The following is a 19,935-nucleotide window of genomic DNA, read 5'->3' on the forward strand; positions in this document are numbered from 1 at the left end:
CCTCAGAGTCAAAGCATTCTATGATAGACATACTTTTATCTGACAATGTGAATGTTACCTTTTTTGCATTATTATTATTATTATGGCTCAATATATCATTGTAGCAATCATCTGATTTCTTTTCCGACTGTTATTTATCTTCGTTCGTTCTTTACAAGGTTTTTGTTTCTAGTTCTTAACATTGTTATTATTATTAAATTTTAAGCCTCTTTAATTTCACGAAGGCAAAAAGTTGAAACCAAATAAACACATGTATATGGATAGAGAAAATTTTTAAAAAGCTGTATTTAGAGAATGAGGATTATGATGCAGACTCTGTTTTTATAAACTGGGGAAGGTACTAGTGAGTTTTTGATTTGGGGGTTCTAACACGATAACATATTGTCATTGTTGTTACCACTCTAACACGTGATTTTAAAAAAGTAGGGTTTTGCCATCATGATTTTTAACAAACCTAATACTAGACATTAGATTATTTCCAGGTCTTCCCTCTTCTAAATAACACTGCAGCAAACATAACATGTGCATAGTTTAATTTTAAAAGGAAATGAGGAAGTTTAAGGAGGGAAACACATTTAAATAGGGGAGGCTCCCAAGAAAACCTGGCATCATTCAGGTGTCACTTGCTCGTAGAGTGGCTGCCAGTCTCCACCTCTCTGCGAGGACATTAAACCTGTTGCAACTTTTAGATCAGCAAAACACACTCAGCATTCTGTACAAGCAAGTACTGTCAAATGGTCTATAAAACTAGTGTATGGTGCCCCATGATCGCATTAATGTACACAGCTATGATTTAAGAATAATAATAAAAAAACCTTAATAAAAAAATTAAAAAATAATAATGTTTATGGCAAGAATATGTCATTTTCAAAACACTGCCTCTGAAAAGTGAAGAAACTTGGAGAAAGACTTGTGCACATCTTTTTATAGTTTTCTCACTATACAAAAGCCAAACATAATCCAAAATGCTCACTCACTACTCTCAAACACTGCAACGCTTGGGTCGAAATACAACAAACACAACCGCACTATAAAGAAGCATTGGAGTCCTGGGTTATGGTTTATTGCAAAATAAGCCAATCTCATTCAACAAATACTGGCATAAAATACCACGCTGCACACAGACAAGTGAGCAAAACAGAATGCCTACCTTTAAGTACCTTTAAGACACTTAAATGCCTACCTTTAAGTACCTTTAAGGCACTTAAAGTCTGGGACTTGTGCTAAGAGGGGAAAAGCAGCTCTTTCAGAGGAGAGAATATGGTCATGTAACACACCAGCATTTTTTTAATGAATCCGTTGTACGAAAAATGGTACTTGACAAAGAAAACAAGCCAGAGTCAGGGCAGATATGTGGGACATAAAAAGGGATGGGAACAAAACTTCAAAATTTATTCAAATAGGAAAAGCGATACTTCTCAAAAATGACAGAAAAAGCGGTAAGAATAAAATCCCAAGAGATGAGGCAGGTTAGCTTAAGGCCAAGGATGATGCCACAGAAACACACCCAACCAACCACGAGGGTCAGAGAAAGGAAAAACACTTCTTGTTTGGAGAATCATACTTACCACCAGGTGGGAGAATAAAACGTGGGGATAGTGCGTCTGTGTTTTCTGGAATTCTCTACAAAAACTGTTTCACAGGATAAAATCTACCATGAAACTAACCTTTTCCTAACTTCACCCCTGCTGGGGCAGAGGGGAGCTGCGATATTTCACAGAGACCATCACTTTCCCAGTTCTTAGCATACACATGCTGGTGACAGGGCTAGCGCCACAGCAAATGCCCACCCAGTGGTTAAAGACACACAGAAACCCTGCTCTCAGAGGGACTTTCTCAACCAGGGATCATCCTTTTCCAACACTCCCAGTTACCAGTTTCATTCCTGGACGTGAAGATGAAATGTGGGAATAACTTCAGCAGAGGGAAAAATGAATGGTTGGGGAAAATAAAGGAAGGAAGATGTTTGAACAGATTATTTCTCAAACCAGGATAAACATAAGAATCATCTACAGTGATTTTTTTTTTTTTTGAGTCTCATTTTGTCACCCTTAGTAGAGTGCCGCAGCATCTCAGCTCACAGCAACCTCAAACTCTTGGACTCAAGTGATTCTCTTGCCTCAGCCTCCCAAGTAGCTGGGACTACAGGCACCCGCCACAACGCCCGGCTATTTTTAGAGATGGGGGTCTCACTCTGGCTCAGGCTGGTCTCAAACCTGTGAGCTCAGGCAATCCACTGCCTCAGCCTCCCAAGTGTAGGATTACAGGTGTGAGCCACAGCACCCAGCCCTTATCCACAGTGATTTTCAACCAGTGTGCCCCAGCACATTGGTGTGCCATGAGAGGATCTTAGGTGTGCACGAAAATTTTTAAAGATCATTCATTAAATTAGTTTCAAAAGAAGTTCAAAGCATATTCTTTTTTTTTTTTTTTTTTGGATAAACACAATAATTTAAGTGTGCTGTGGAAGTTTAACTATGGGTTCAAGTGTGCCGTGAGATTAAAAAAAAGGTTGAAAACACTGATCTAAGTTATTGGTTAAAATACTGACTCCTGACCTCACCTGCTCACTTCAAGTGATTCTGACTGCATAGGTTTAAGAGGTGTGGGAATCTTTGTTTTGTAAAACCTGTTTAAGTGATTTCTATATATGGACATGTTTAGACTCAATGGTATAATAGGAAATCTCTGCCCTCCACCAAGATGCAAAACATGTATGTGTCTGTGTGTGTGCGTGTATATATATATATGTGTGTACTCACAAGTATAGAAAGAAAAAGAGTGTTGTCCTCAGTATACATGGAGGATTGGTTCCAAGACCCCCATATATACCAATATCTTCACACACTCAAGTCCCCTGTTCAGCTCAGTGGAATCCACATATGAACAAAAAATCAGCCCTCCCTATACACAAGTTTCACATGCCCCATTATAATACTGGATTTTCCACCAGCATTAGGTTGAAAGATGTCTGCTTATAAGTGGACCCACATAGCTCAAATCCAGGTTGATCAAGGATCAACTACGTATGTATCTAATTATATATGATGCTTCTCAGCATAATAAGTAGAAAAATCACTGTGTTTCCCTGGGCACATCCCTTAACATGGCTCTACCTCAGTTTTCTCATCTGAAAAACAGGATTTGGCCTCGTAAAAAAAATAAATAAATAAAAAATCAGATCCCTTTTAGTTCTAAAATAACTTGGTTCAGTACTTAGTACAGTAAGAGCTGTAGAGAAAAAAATAATTCAAGGCAAAAAACATCCCTCCCATCTGGTCTTACTGAAATATTGCAGAAAAGTTTTTGATTCTAAATTGGTCCCTGATCTGGTTTCCTTTTCTTTTTTCTGAATCCTTTTTTCCTTAATATTCTCTTAAAACTCACAGAAATGACATGTCTTAAAAGGACTTGGTATAAATAAAGTAAGCCAGATTCTGTTTTATGTAAGTCAAACAAAATAGCAATGGTACAATGTTCCAACACTATAAAGTACATGCAATTCGCAGAGGATGTAAGAACTTTATCTTGAGGTGCCTTTAATGCTTATGAAACAAGTGCTCCTTGGCTGGGGGCTGTTTTCTCCTGTTCAAGACAGGTTTGGTTGCTCCAGAGACGCTAATGCCAAAAGGGGTTCCCTGATACAGGATGTACCTGTAATCTGCACTAGTTCCGGGCTCATAGAAAGTAATCAAAAAATATTTATTGAATGAATTAGTTTGCAGATATGTAAAAATCTTCCTCTTTCTAAAAGTTCTCACCAATGGCTCTTGATCTATATATCTCCATTGATAATTTAGTCTCCTTAATATTCCAATATAATTTTTAACCCTATAGTTTGTATATGTGAGAACAAGAAAGCCTTTGCCTTTTAACCCCAGTCAGCATTTGGTTACATTCACAAGGGACCACGGAGCTGTTCTAGTACCTACCTGCAAGTGCTGCTTTTCTGCATGACGTCAGCTCGGTGATATCCAGAGAGTTTACAAAATCCGTCATTACTATAAACTACAGGCCAATCCACAATCTGGGCATTTCCCAGTAAGAAACTCGATTCTAAAGGAAGAAAGGGGGAGAAAGGAAGTTATTTAGCTTCAATGAACAATTTGCCTCTTTCAAGTAACCAAAAAGAAAAATTCATTAAGTATGAACAAATCCAACTATGGTTTGTTGTGATACAAATAAAATAACCTGTTCTTGAGCTTGACATAATAAGTTTACTATGATCATCAAAACAGCAACTGCAATAAACACAGAATTTATATACAAACTAAAAATTCCATGTATAAGAAAACAGTTTATAATACCTCTTCACATTTGCATATACCCTAAGGTATGAAAACAAAATGTACTTTATACTAAACCATGTCAATGACTATAAATTGGATTAATTTATAAGTTATAATTTATAAGTTAACGACTTAAAAATGGATTAACTTATTAAGATTAGGGCTATAGTCACTTCCCCACAAATTGAGAATACTTAACTTGATAACAAGGATAAATTAGATGACCCTCTCCAAAAAATTCTATTAACATAATTTTGACATGATAGACTGATCATGAAAAATCTAATTTAAAACAATATTAAAAAGTCCTCTTTTAAAACAAAATTATTCAAAGATATTTTCTCAACCTCACAACAACAGAGAATTTGGAAACTATCAGTACTCTATAAAAAAAAAAAAGAGAAATCTCTGTTCTATTTTGCATAGAAAAGTACGTTTACTTTTGAATAATACAAAAATAATATACTTTGATATCAACTTTAATTGAAAGTACAATAGTAGTTTAGGGAGTAACCTTAGCAGTTGTGTAGATCGCATGATAATATGTCAACATTAAAATGAATTAAAATTAGTATTAAAATATAAAGTAAATATAAAGTATTTTTATTTAAAAATATAAAAATCATCTTCAAAATAAATATTATAAAAGTAAAAATTTGGAAAGGAATATTATTATATTTAAATTTTGACCTAAAACTATTTCTTTTTAACTAATAGGGTAGCATACTAAAAGTAGAAATGAATTTTTGAGTAGAAGACCATAAATCCTATCTCTTCAAAAAAATAACAAGGCAAACCAACATTTATTAAGTAGCTGCTATGTAAATAACAATGCTCTGCGTTAGACAGTAGGATGTAATAAATATGTAACAATCAAATACAATTTAGCAGAATAAATACTAAGTAAAGACGCACAGGGCAAAATATGAAAACAAAAAATCTGTTTGGAGTCACGAGGAAGTGACCCAAAGCAGGCAGAAACTAGAAGAGATAAAAACCTTGGGAAATGGGGAAAGCACCTGTAGCTCAGGGAGTAGGGCACCGGCCCCATATGCCAAGGATAGCGGGTTCGAACCCGGCTCAGGCCGAACTGCAACAACAACAAAAAAAAAACCTTGGGAAAGGGAAGCTATAGTACATAGGATACTGATTTAACTGTCCATTTGCCTGAGAGGACTCCCCAGTTTGGACGGTTCATGAGGAAAGACCTCATGTAGAAAGGTCTTACAATTTGAGACTGCCAGAGCAACTTGGAGTTAAGAGAGAAATCTTTCAATGGGCACCACCATAAACCTATGAATAAATCCATCTCAACTACTTTGAGCATGCACAGCCTGAGACTACAGGGGTCCCAGCCAAAAGCTAGAGGGTAAAGAGACATCAGAAATTTCACCAAATAGATTCACGCTTAAAAAAAAAAAAAACTTTAATTCAAGACTCTTCTTGATTAAGGTAATCTACCAATAACTAACCTGCCTGGTTTAAAAGAAAAATGCAATTCTTGTCAGAGAAAAGTCATGAAATCTAAAATCTCTATGATATATCAATACAACATCCCACAAATAATCAAAAATCATTAGATATGAAAACAACAAAACAGTAACAAAAATCAAGGAAAAAATAGGCACTGGAAAGAGGGGAGCAGAGAAATTAACAATATAATCCCTGAAATCAAAAATTCCTAGGATAAGTTTAAAAGCAGATTCCATATGTTAAAAACCCATTAAGGAACACTGCTGCAAATGAGGCAAAAGAGAAAAAGGTTACAAGGGAGTCCTGTGGGGCAGTATCCAGCAATCTCAAATATGTTAAAAAAAAAAAAAGAACAGAAGAGGAGATAGAATGCAAATACCTGAAAAAATGTGGACTAAAATTTTTCCAAACAGGCTGAAAATAGCAACCCACAGATCTAAGCTCAGTAAACCCTAAGCAAAGTAAACACAAATGAGCCATAAAAGGAAGAAAAATCTTACTAAAAATGCTGAAAATGAAAGGTAATGAGATGGTTAATGGGTACAAAACTATAGTTCAATAGAACAAATGAGATCTAGTATCTGGTAGCAAAGAAGCAACTATAATTAACAATAATTTGGTGTATATTTTCAAATAACTAAAACAGTAGAATTGTAAAGTTCCTAAACAAAGAAATGATAAATGCTTGAGGTAATGGATACCCCAACTACCCTGATTTGATCAGTATGCACTGCAGCCAGTATCAAAACATCACCTGGCTCGGCGCCTGTAGCTCAGTGAGTAGGGCACTGGCCACATACACCAAGGCTGGCAGTTCGAGCCGACCTGGGCCTGCTAAACAACAATGACAACTGCAACCAAAAAAAAATAGCCAGGCATTGTGGCGGGCACCTGTAATCCCAGCTACTCAAGAGTTTGAGGTTGCTGTGAGCTGTAACGGCACAGCACTCTACCAAGGGCAACATAGTGAGACTCAGTCTCAAAATATATATATGTACAGCTCTTATGTGTCCATATGATTAAAAATAAAATGTTTTTAAAAGAAAGAAAGATACTGGAAAATATATTAAAAGAATCCAAAGATTGCCAGGGAGGCCATCTTCATAAATTCTTTCCCTAGGCCAATAATTTTAAGAGTCATATAAATGGGTCCCGATCAAGCTAGAGCTTCTGCACAGCTAAGGCCACAACCAAGAAAGCAAAAAGACAACCTACAGAATGAGAGAAAATATGTGCATGCTACCCATCCAACACAGAGCTGATAACCAGGGTCTACAAAGAACTCAAACAATGGACAAGAAAAAAATCAAAACAATCCTATTAAAAATTGGGCAAAAACGTGAACAGGAACATTTCCTAAGAAGATAGACTAATATCCAACACACACATGAAATAATGCTCATCATCTCTAATCATCAGAGAAACACAAATCAAAACCACCTTGAGATATGACCCAACCCCAGAGAGAACAGCTTACATCGTAAAGTCCCATAACAATAGATGCTGATATAGCTGCAGAACATTAGGACCACTGTCAGTCGGACTGCAAACTTGTACAACCTCCATGGAAAGCAGGATGCAGAGTCCTCAAAGAACTAAAAGAAGACACAGCATTTGTTCCTGCAGTCCCATTACTAACCTGTTTCCCCAAAAATAAGACATCCTCTGAAAAGAAGACCTACTTACAGGAAAGATAAGACGTCCCCTGAAAATAAGACCTAGCGCATCTTTGGGAGCACACCTTAAAATAAGACGCTGTCTTATTTTCGGGGAAACAGGGTAGATATTTACCCAAAGGAAAAAAAGGCCTTCTATCATGGAGACGCTGGCACTGGAATGTTTACAGTAGCATAATTCACAAATGCAAAGATGTGGAAACAACCCAAGTGCCCTTCAACACAGGAATAGATTAACAAATTGGGGTAAACGTACACCATGGGATATTACCTATAAAAAAGATGGAGATTATGTGTCTTTTGCAACATGGATGGAACCGGAGACCATTCTATTTAGAGAAGTATCAGAAGAATGGAAAAGCAAACACTACATACCCAGTACTAAATTCGAACTGGTAGATTAACACCTACGTGCTCACATGAAAGAAAAACTCAAAGAAATTCAAGCAGCATGGAGCAGGGGACAGGAGATGGGATCAGGTAAATTCTCACCCAAAAGGGTAACTTGCCCAGCCATACGGCATGCTCCCTGGGTGTGAGACATACCTTCCAATAGGACTTTAGTCTTACAGATGCAAACTATGGAACCTAATTGTACCCTCACGTTAAACTGAACTTTTCCAAAAAGACATACAAAGAAAAAAAAAAACATATTACTTAAGGGGGAGAGGCAGGGACAGTAATTGCAGCATCCTAATCATGAATGGCAGAAAACAGTGGAATGGCATCTTTAAAATACTTAGAAAACATATTCATTGACATAAATGTTTATGGAGAGCAAAGCTATCCTGCAAAAATGAAGGGCTGAGTACATTGGATACTTTTTCTTCCATTCTTGAGATACTTTGCTAAGGAGATTATGTTCCAGCTCCATCCATGTAAACATGAAAGAGTCTCTATCTTTCTTTAAGGTTGCATAATATTCCATGGTGTACATATACCATAATTTATTGGTCCATTCGTAGGTCGATGGGCACTTGGGCTTCTTCCATGACTTAGCAATTATGAATTGGTTGCAATAAACATTCTGGTACAAATATCTTTGTTATAGTGTGATTTTTTTGGTCTTCTCGACATATACCTAGTAGAGGAATTGTAGGATTGAAAGTATCCAATGTACTCAGTCCTACTATGAACCTAATTTTTAGCTTTCCCATGAAAGCTATAACCCAATTATAGCCCAAGAATATAGGGAAAGGGGAAAGGTGGAGAGTGGGAGGGAGAATGGGTGGACGGAGGGTGATTGGTGGGATCACACCTACGGTGCATCTTACAAGGGTACATGTGAAACTTACTAAATGTAGAATACAAACGTCTTAACACAGTAACTAAGAAAACGCCATAAAGGTTATTTTAACCAGTTTGATGAAAATATTTCAAATTGTATACAAAACCAGCACATTGTACCCCATAACTGTATTAATGTACACAGCTATGATTTAATTTAAAAAAAGACAAATATAAAAAAAAAAAGAAGGCAAAATAGAGACGCACTCAGGAACCAAAGCTAAGAGGATTTCCAGTCAAATCACACGAAAACAAATGCAATTAACATTTTAGCTGAAAGAAATAATAATAATAATCCCCACAAAAAGAGAAAGAGAGAAAAAAAAAAAACAGATGAGACAAAAAGAACATAAACCACAAGAATGCAGACTGAAATCTGATCATTCCGATCAATACATCAAATGTGCATGGAATGAACACATTAATCAACCTATGCTGGAGGTTGATAATTTTTTAAATTTTTTTGCATGACTTTTTGACAAGCTCCCAGCACACCAGTCTCTGCAGCAGTGACTAACTCTGTGCACCTCGTGATAAAATTTACCCACAGGAGGCAGACAGGTGTTAAAAATCAGACCTCAGCAATGACTTTGAGCAGTAGGTTATAAATAACTCTCATGTCACTGCCATTCTAATAATGGAACGTAAGGCAGAAACAGATTAAAACAAATTTTCAGAATGAATTTTACTTCTTTTATTAAGTCATAAACACATAGATCATGTGTACATTAATGCATTTGTGGGGTACAATGTGCTGATCTTATATACAATTTGGAATGCTTACATCGAATTAATATATCCTTCACCTCACTGACTTAATTATTGTGTTAAGACATTCATATGCTATACTTAATAGATCAGAATGAATTGTAACAACAACAACAACATACTGTTTGGGGAGCACCATTTAAAGTATAAAGAGATAGACAAGTTAAAAGTAAAAGTGTGGGGAAAATACACCACCCTAACACTAAGCATAAGAAAGTTAGTCTGGCAAATTAACGTAAAATATTTTTGAAAACAAAAGGTATTATCAGGAGGGACATTTAATAATAATGTAAGTTAATTGGTGAAGAAGACATAAAACTCCCAAAGGGGATGAATGTAATGAAGAACTTCAAAGTACCTGATGCAAGAAAATGACAAAACAGAAAGAATTATTAGATAATTTCCCAATCATAATGGGAGATTTTTTTTTATTAAATCATAGGTGTGTACAATAATGCAATCATGAGGTACAATGTGCTGGTTCCATATACAGTCTGAAATATTTTCACCGAACTGGTTAACATAGCCTTCGTGGCATTTTCTTAATTGAAATTTTAACCCTCTCACTTTAACTGGCAGAATGATCGAATGAAAAAAAAAAATGAGAAAGAATATGGAATATTTGAATAACCAAGTACTATCAACCAACTCAAAGTGATCCACATTTATGGAATGCCTTCTGCTATACTACATATGTGCATTATTTTACAATGCCCATGGAACTTTCACTAAGACAGAACATATTTTGAGCCACCAAAAATAAGACAAATTTTGAAATACTGAAATCATGTAACGTGAATTCCCTGATCTCAAAGTAGATTAGAAATCAGTTTTTAAAATCTAGAAAATTCTGCAATACTTGGATGTTACAACTCAATTCATTTCTAAATAACCAATGAGCCAAAGAAAAAATTAAAAGAAATTTGGAAGATATTTTCACTGTATGATAAACAAAGAAAATATGGGGCGGCACCTGTGGCTCAAAGGAGTAGGGCGCCAGCCCCATATGCCGGAGGTGGCGGGTTCAAACCCAGCCCTGGCCAAAAACTATAAAAAAAAAAAAAAAAAGAAAGAAAGAAAATATGAAAAATTGTGGGAAGCAGTCAAAGCAGTGCTTAGAGAGAATTTATCATTTTAAATGCTTATTTTTTAAAAAACAAAAAGGTTTTAAATTAAGTAGCTAACTATTCTTCTGAAGGAACCGAGAGAATGGCAGCTATTCAACTCAAAGGAGAAGGAAATAAATAAAGCCCAAAATGTAGACCTTTGAAATAGAACATAATCAATGAAGAAGGAACATCGACAACGTTAAAAGTGGGTTCTTTGGAAAAATTAATAAAAATTATAAACCTCTAATAAGACTTACAAAGAAAAAAGTAACATCTTCCAATACCAGGAATAAAAAAAATGAGACACTACTGAAGATCTTAGAGATAGCAAATAAGAAGATAAAAGTAAGTTTTTGCCAATAATTTAAAAACTTAGATGATTACGAATTGGGCTGCAATAAACATTCTGGTGCAGATAGCTTTGTTGCAAAGTGATTTTTGGTCTTCTGGATATATACCTAGTAGAGGAATCCCTCTACTAGGTATATATAACACTTTAGATCCCTAAGTGTTCTCCAAACTTCTTTCCAAAAGGAACGTAGCAGGTTGCAATCCCACCAGCAGTGCAGAAGTGTTCCCTTACGGTGGGACCACACCTACAGTGCATACTGCAAGAGTACATGTCAAATCTATTAAGTGTAGAGCATAAATATCTTAACACAATAAGTAAATGAGGTGAAGGCTATGTTAACTAGTTTGATGTAAGCATTCCAATTTGTATATAAAACCAGCATATTGTACCCCATAAATGCATTAACGTATACAGTTATGATTTAATTAAAAAAAAAAAACTTAGATGAAACAGATAAAATTTGTAGGAAGAAAAAAGCAATGTCTAAAACTAACACAAAAGGAAATGAGAAATCTGATGAACTTAACATCTACTAATGACAACCGAAAGACCAGGGGTCTCCAGGCTCAGTGGATTCTTTCAAATATTTAAATAAGACATAATACAAATCAGTTCAGAAAATAGAGAAGCAAGTTGTTTTACAAGGTCACAATATCATGGTACCAAAATTTGATAAGGACTACTACAATAAAATAGCTAACCAGCAAATATTATGGAAGTAGTTGTAAAATTCCAGAAGAAAATGCAGGCACGTAGAATCCAGCAATTTATTTTTTAAAAAATAACAGATTATGACCAAGTAGGGATTATCTCATGAAAGGAAGGTTGATTTACCACTATGAAATCAATCAAGGTAATCCAATACATCAACAGGATAAAAGAGAAAAGCCATCTCAACGGACCCAGTAAAAAAGCATTGGACAAAACTCACACTCATTCACAATTAAAATCACTAGTCAAACATGACCCAACAGAGGATATTAAAAATCCATAGCTAACATCATTCTTTTTTTTTTTTTTTTTTTTTTTGCTAACATCATTCTTAAAGATAGAATATTTTTCCCTCTAATATCAGGAAAAAGTAAAGAACTTAACTCTAACACTCAAGATTTTACTGGAGACCCAATCAGTGAAAAAAAAATATATATATATATATATTAATAGTGGAAATAAAGATGTAAATGTTTTCTATTATTCAGATGGCATGATTATTTGTACAGAAAATTCTAAGGAATATTCAAAGCAATATCCAGAATTAATAAATGAATTTAGCAACAAGGTTGCAGTATATAAAATCAACATAAAAGCCTATTGTGTTTCTAGATACTAGCATTAAGCAATGGGAAGATTAAATTAAGAGAAATTTCATTTAGAATTATATCAAAAAATAAGAAATTGTAAGAAATAAATTTAACAAAAGACGTAGAAGACCTCTAGCTTAAATTAAATAAAACCTAAATAAATGCAGAGCTATGCCATACATATCACTGGAATACTGGATTTATTTTTGAGACAGAGTCACCCTGGGTAGAGTGCTGTGACATCATTATAGCTCACAGCAACCTCAAACTCTTGGGCTTGAGCAATTCTCTTGTCTCAGCCTCCTGAGTAGCTGAGACTACAGGTGTGTGCCACTACACCCAGCTAGTTTTTCTCTTTTTAGTAGAGACCGGGTCTTGCTCAGGCTGGTCTCCAACTCCTGAGCTCAAGCAATGCACCTGCTTTTGTCTCCCCCAGTGCTAGGATCACACGTGTCAGCCACTGTGCCCAGCCAAGACTGAATATTTTTTAAATGTCTATTCTCTCTAAATTGTACCGATTTCAATACAATCCCAATGAAAACATCAACAGGTTTTGTTTTTTTTTAGGTAATTGGAAAAATAATTATAAAATATTTTTGAAAATGCTAATTACTTAAAATAGTCCAACATAAAACCTAAGAAAGAAAAACAAAGAGAAACATATGACTACAGTAATTAAGAAAGTATAACGGGAGAAAAGACGAGCAATCTTCCAATGAAACAGAATAAAGAGTTTGGAAATAGACGGTCACATATACGGTCAACCTATTTTTTACAAAGATAGCAAGGCAATATAATAGAAAAAGTGTTTTTCAACTAACTTTGCTGAAACAACTGGATATACGTACGAGCAAAAATGATCCCCATCTCGTACCACACAAGAAAAAGTTATTTTGAACTTGGTCATAGATCTAAACACAAAAAAGAAACTTTAATACTTTCTAGGAAAAAAAACATAGGAGGAAATCTTTGCAAACATGAGGAAGACAAAATTTCATATGTAAGTCTCATGGAGCAATCACCATAAACAAAAGTGTTGATAAATTAAGCATCATCAAAATTAAAGTCAACGACTCAGTCAAGGTCATGCTCGAGAAAACGAAATGAAAACTTACAGCCTGAAAGAAACTATTCACAGTCCAGATACAAGACAATACAATCCAGAATATACAAAACGTTCTACAAAACAAAAAACAACCCTGCGATCAAAATGAGCAAAAATTACTTGAAAAGATATTTCACCAAAAAAAAAACAGATAAACAACAGCCACCAAGCATAAGAATAAGATGCTCACAAGAAACAGCCACTGGGAAATACAAATTGAAAAGCACGGTAATATACCAAGTATTTTCAAAGACTAATAACAAAATGCTGATGAGAATCTGGGATACCTTGAGCTCCTTATGAAATGCTAGTGAGAATATAAAATGCTACGATCAAAATTAAATATTTACCTATGACCTGGAAATTTCACTTCTAGGTATTTATGCAAGTGAAATGAAAACATATGTTAACAAAAAGACTTGGAGGAAAATGTTCACATCAGATTTATACATAGTACCCAAAACCTGGAAACAACGCAAAGGCTAACCAAGTTGATGGATTAAAACTTGGACCATATTCACACAAGAAATACAACTCAGCTCTAAAACGGAGCAAACCCCCAACACGTGCAACAACATGGATGGATCTCAAAAACACCATGGTGACTGAAGCCAGAAACTAGAGTACGCACACTGTTTGGTTTCATTCCTATGACATTTAAATACAGGCAAAGTTAATATGATGATAAGGATCAGAACAATGACTTCAGGGGGGAGTGGTGGAGGGACTGACAGCAAAGAAACCAGAAGAAGCTTCTGGAGCGTGCAGCTGCTCTGTTTTGATAGTGGTGTAAGGTACATAATGTGACACAGGCAAAACTCACTGAACGGTACACTTAAGATCTAGGCATTTTATTGTACAAAAACTTAAAACACAGGAGGACAATGTAAAATCCCTTGTGATCAGAGAATCAAAAGTTTTGGAGAAAAAGTGACATCGGAGCTGAACTTAGTTATGAGAATGGTAATACTACCTTTCTGTGGTACCTAGGGCGCTTAGAGCTCATAATAAGCCAATTACTACAAAAGTATTTCGAAAAGTACAAATTCCTCTATAAACATGCAATATTTTTACTTATATGTAGTGTTAAATATAAATATTTGCAATATGACCATCAGAATTATTTTCTTCTCTTAGCCCTGGACGGTTTATCTTAATTCATAAACTCTCCAGTTCATGGCTGGATATTAATATTTATAACTGTCAGAATACATAATCCTCCTGTCTTAACCCATCTTGACATCTAAATTAATGTTAAATTGTCCCCCTAAAACCCTCCCTCTAGTTTTTCACTCTTCATTCAGATCAAGACTCACAACTGTTTACAACATCACATCTCAAATCCTTTCCCCAACTCGCACAGCCTTCTGAAATCCAGCCTCACCTTCTCTACCTATACAAGCATATTTCTTATTACTCCTGAAGTCCATGCTATTACAGTTAGGTCAGTTTCTTCCTTATGCCCCCAAAATGTAGTCATTCATGAAGCCCAGTATTCATTTGAAAAACTTTTCCTCCATCCTTTTGGCTATCAAAACATTTAAAAATCACCATGGAATATTATGCAGCCTTCAAGAAAGATGGAGACTTTACCTCTTTCATGTTTACATGGATGGAGCTGGAACATAGTCTTCTTAGCAAAGTATCTCAAGAATGGAAGAAAAAGTATCCAATGTACTCAGTCTTGCTATGAAACCAATTTATAGCTTTCATATGAAAGCTATAACCCAATTATAGCCCAAAAGGAAGGGGAAAGGGGAGGGGAGGGGGGGCAGAGGGAGGGTGATTGGTGGGACCACACCTAAGATGCATCTTACAAGGGTATATTGAAACTTACTAAATGTAGAATATAAATGTCTTAACACAATAACTAAGAAAATGCCTCAAAGGCTATGGTAACCAGTTTGAGGAAAACATTTCAAATTGTATATAAAACCAGCACATTGTACCCCATGATTGCATTAATGTACACAGCTATGATTTAATAAAAAGAAAATCATCTCCAAACTACCTTCTCTGTAACACAGTAACTAAATACCACTCCTCTTCTGCCTGCCACCATATCTGACCAATTTCCATAAAGAGTTGTTTATTCTCGTTGGCTTCATTGTCTCAGATCCAAAGTGCATTCCCTCAAGTCACTCCTATGTGGCTTCTTCCCTCACTGTGCTAGCCAGACGGCCAAAATCACCAACAGCTTCTCCATGTTGGAAAGTCCATATATCAATTTTTACTCATCTCACTTAACAATTCTCAAGTGTTGGTAACGCTCGCCTTCAACGTCTCTCAAACCTTGCCTTTCCTAGAACAACATTCACCTGTTTCTCTGAACCCTCTTTTATTTCCTTCACAGGCCCAACATTCCTTGTCTTACTAATAAATATAGACGAGAGTTCCTCCATGTCAGTCCTAAGCCCTCCCCTTTCTGTGATTTTCTACGCTTAAGGACGTCCACAGATTCAGTAACTCATGATGGGTCATCTCCAAACCAGACCTCTTCTATAAGCTCGTGATTCTGATGTCCACCTCAGCCTCTCTTTTTGGCTGTCCTCGATGTAACTCAATGTCACTTGTCCGCGACATTCAGTTCCTTTTCCAGTGTTCCTTCTCTTAGGGAATGGGACTAGCAATCGTACAATCACGTACCTCAGCCATCAAGCAACAAAGAGCCATCCATCAACATTCTTCCCCATTACTCTCGTATCTAATTCATTACCAAATCCCATCAATTTTACTTCCAAAACTCCTTCAGATATCTCCAGGTCTCTCCATCTCCATGATCATCACCCAACTCCAACGTTCCATCATCTCTCCCTTGGACCACTCTCGCAGCTATCTAACTGGTTTGCGCAGACCCTCTCTAAGATTCCTCTAGTGAATTTTCCACACTGATACCACAGGGCTCTTTTTTTCAAACAGGATCATATTTCCCCCCTGCTCTAACATCCTTTTATTGTTTATCTTGGCTATCAGGGGACCTAAAACCTATCCATGGCTTGTGACGATTCAAAGTCTGTTCACCCTTCACTCTCAAACCTGACCCTTGCCTACAATCCTATAACCACAACTGACTCTTTACATCCTTGGATGCACCAAGTACTCCCCCACTATAAGGACTTTTTACTTACCATCCTCTCTGCAGAATCGCTATTCCTTTCCCTCCTCACCTGGTTGACACCTGCATTTATTTGGACCTTAAGGCAATTCTCATGACCATGGGAAATCCCTCCTTAACCCTATGACTTAAGGTGCATCCATGTTCTATAATTTTTTAAATAATCTACCTCTTCCTGAAAGCCACTATCACAACTGCCGTTTTACACCCACTTGTCTCCTGACTTAACCAATGCTGGACTGCAAGCTCTATACAGGGGTCCTCAAACTTTTTAAACAGGGGGCCAGTTCACTGTCCTTCAGACCATTAGAGGGCCAGACTATAGTTTTTTTAAAAAAAATCATGAACAGATTCCTATGCACACTGCACATACCTTATTTTGAAGCAAAAAAACAAAACAGGAACAAATACAATCACACTGCCTAATGTGGCCTGTGGGCCGTAGTTTGAGGACCCCTGCAGGCTATAAAGATAAAGTCTATATAGGTTTTTGCCAACATTTGATCCCCACTGCATGGCACAGTTCCTGGCACATCGTAAATGCTAATTTACTGATTGACTATATGAATAAACAATTGAATTACTGCAGAGACCTCTCTTTATATAATTGGTATCAAAAATTCATTGTGCAATGTGTTTCCAAATATTCAATATATGCTATTTTTGTTTTTCACATGGATGATGTATTACTTAGGATTATAAATTATATGTCTACCATGCATATAATCATTTCAATATAATCACTCAGACAGAAAACCAATAATGAAACACTGAACCACACTTTAGACAAAATAAATCTAAGAGACATACAGAACATTTCCTCCACATTCTCCTCAAGTGCACAAACAACATTCTACAAGGCAGATCAAATCTTAGGCCACAAAACAAGAATTAAATGTAAGAGAACGAAAATCTTATCAAGTATCTTTCTCACCGCAGTGGTATAAAAGAAGGAATTTCAGAAAATTCAAATATGTGGCAACTAAACAATACACTCCTAAACAACCAACGAGTCAAAAAGGAAATTCAAAGGGGATTTTTTAAATATCATAAATGAAAATAGAAGTAGAAAATATGAAATTTGTGAGATTTCACAAAAGCATTTTGTGACAACTGCACAAATGCAGTTCTAAGAAGGAAGTTTATAGCAGTAAATGTCTACATCAAAAAGAAGGTTTCAAGTAAAAGAGCCAATTTTACACTTCAGCAAGCTATAAAAAGAGCAACTAAGCCCAAAGATAGTAAAAGGAAAGAAACAGTAAAGATTAGAAGAAAAAGTCACAGAGACTAGAAGAACAATTTTTAAAAGATCTGTAAAACTATGAGTTGGTTTTATAAAACCAACTTTTTTTTAGAAAGATCTGTAAAGACCAATTTTTAAAAGATCTGTAAAACTATGAGTTGAAAAGATAAATAAAGTTGACCAAAAAATTGACCTTTAACTAGACAAAAAATATTGAAAGTAGACTCAAACAAGTAAGATCAGAAATGGAGACATTAAAATTGATATCACAGAAATGCTAAAGATTGTAAGTGACTACTATGAACAATTATATGCCAACAAACTAGCTAATCTAAAAGAAATGAATGAAATCCTACTCATAAACAACCTATGAAGATTAAATCGTAAAAAAGAGAAACGAGATTGAATCAGTAATAAAAAAATCTCCCATCAAAGAAAAACCTGAAAAACCTTAAGGCTTCACTGCTTAATTCCACCAAACATTGAAAGAAAATCTAATTCAGTCCTTCTCAGAGTCTTCCAAAAAAATATCATGAGGCAAAACAATGACACTGTAAGAAAAGAACATTATAGGCTAATATCTCTGATGACCATAAATGAAAAAATACACAATACTTACAAACCAAACTCAACAGCACATTAGAAGGATAATTCACCATGATCAAATCATATTTACTCCTTAGATGCAAAGATTATTCAATATAACTCAAAGCAACAAATTAATATACCACATTATCAAAATGAAGGACAAAAACTATAACATCAACTCATTAGATACAGAAAAGGCATTTGACAAAATTCAATATCCTTTCAAAATCTCAACAAATTCGGTATAAAACAAAGTCCTCAGCATAATAGAGGCCATGTCTAATAAACCCATGGCTAACATCATACTCAGTGGTAAAAAGTTGAAAGTTTTTCCTCTAAAATCAGGAAAAGGACAAAATGCTCATTCTCACCACTTCTATTCAACATAGAACTGGAATTCATAGCCAGAAAAACTCGGCAAGGTAAAGTAACAAAGGCTTCCAAACAGGAAAGAAAGAAGTTAAATCATGTCTGTTTCAGACAACATGATCTCACATATAAAAAACCCTAAAGATTCCACCAAAAATATCTGTTAGAACTAATAAATAAACCTAATAAAGTTGAAGGACAAAAAACCAACATACAAAAAGTATTTATATATACTAATATGAACTCTCCTAAAAATAAATTAAGAGAACAATACCATTGACAATTGCTGCCAAAAATACAATATTTAGGAATAAATTTAACCAAGGAGGTAAAAGATTTGTTATAATTAAAACTATAAAATATTGATAAAAGAAACTAAAGGCACAAATAAAAGATATCCCACATGGATGGGAAAAATTAATACTATTAAAATATACATACTCCAGGAATGGATTAACAAGCTGTGGTATATGTATACCATGGAATACTATTCAGTAATTAAAAAAAATGGAGACTTTACATCCTTCATATTAACCTGGATGGAAGTGGAAGACATTATTCTTAGTAAAGCATCACAAGAATGGAGAAGCATGAATCCTATGTACTCAATTTTGATATGAGGACAATTAATGACAATTAAAGTTATGGGGAGGGGAGGAAAAGCAGAAAGAGGGATGGAGGGAGGGGGGTGGGGCCTTGGTGTGTGTCACACTTTATGGGGGCAAGACATGATTGCAAGAGGGACTTTACCTAACAATTTCAATCAGTGTAACCTGGCTTATTGTACCCTCAATGAATCCCCAACAATAAAAAATAAATAAATAAATAATAAAATATACATACTCCTCAAACTGATCTATAGAATCAAGGTAATCCCTGTCAAAATCCCAATGACACATTTCACAGAAGTAGATGAAAAGTCCTACAATTCTCATGAAACCACAAAAGACCCCAATACCTGCAGCAATCTTAAACAAAAAGAATAAAGTTGGAGATATCACTCTACCTGATATCAAAACCTACTACAAAGCTCTAGTAATGAAAACAGCATGGCACGCGCATAAAAAGAGACGCATACGCCAATGGAACAGAGATCCAATGGACATGTTCACAGTCAACTGATTTGTAACAAAGATCCCGAGAACTCACAACGGGGAAAGGACAGGGTTTTAAATTTCATTCTTCTACATACAGAAGAATAAAATTAGACCTTCCTCTTACATTATATGCAAAAAGTAACTCAAAACAGATTGAAGACTT

General features: G+C 35.5%; 1 protein-coding gene across 2 annotated transcripts in view; it reads right to left on the reverse strand.

Moving 5' to 3' along the window:
- Nucleotides 1-19,935, reverse strand: part of KCNH5 (potassium voltage-gated channel subfamily H member 5) — a 416,514-nt gene that overhangs the window by 356,774 nt on the left and 39,805 nt on the right. For both annotated transcript variants that reach the window (XM_053601259.1, XM_053601258.1), the window contains exon 2: nt 3,933-4,056. In XM_053601259.1, coding sequence (XP_053457234.1) covers nt 3,933-4,056 — 124 coding nt within the window. The remainder of the gene's footprint in view (nt 1-3,932; nt 4,057-19,935) is intronic.

Source organism: Nycticebus coucang, chromosome 9, assembly GCF_027406575.1.
Source record: "Nycticebus coucang isolate mNycCou1 chromosome 9, mNycCou1.pri, whole genome shotgun sequence".
NCBI lineage: Eukaryota > Metazoa > Chordata > Mammalia > Primates > Lorisidae > Nycticebus > Nycticebus coucang.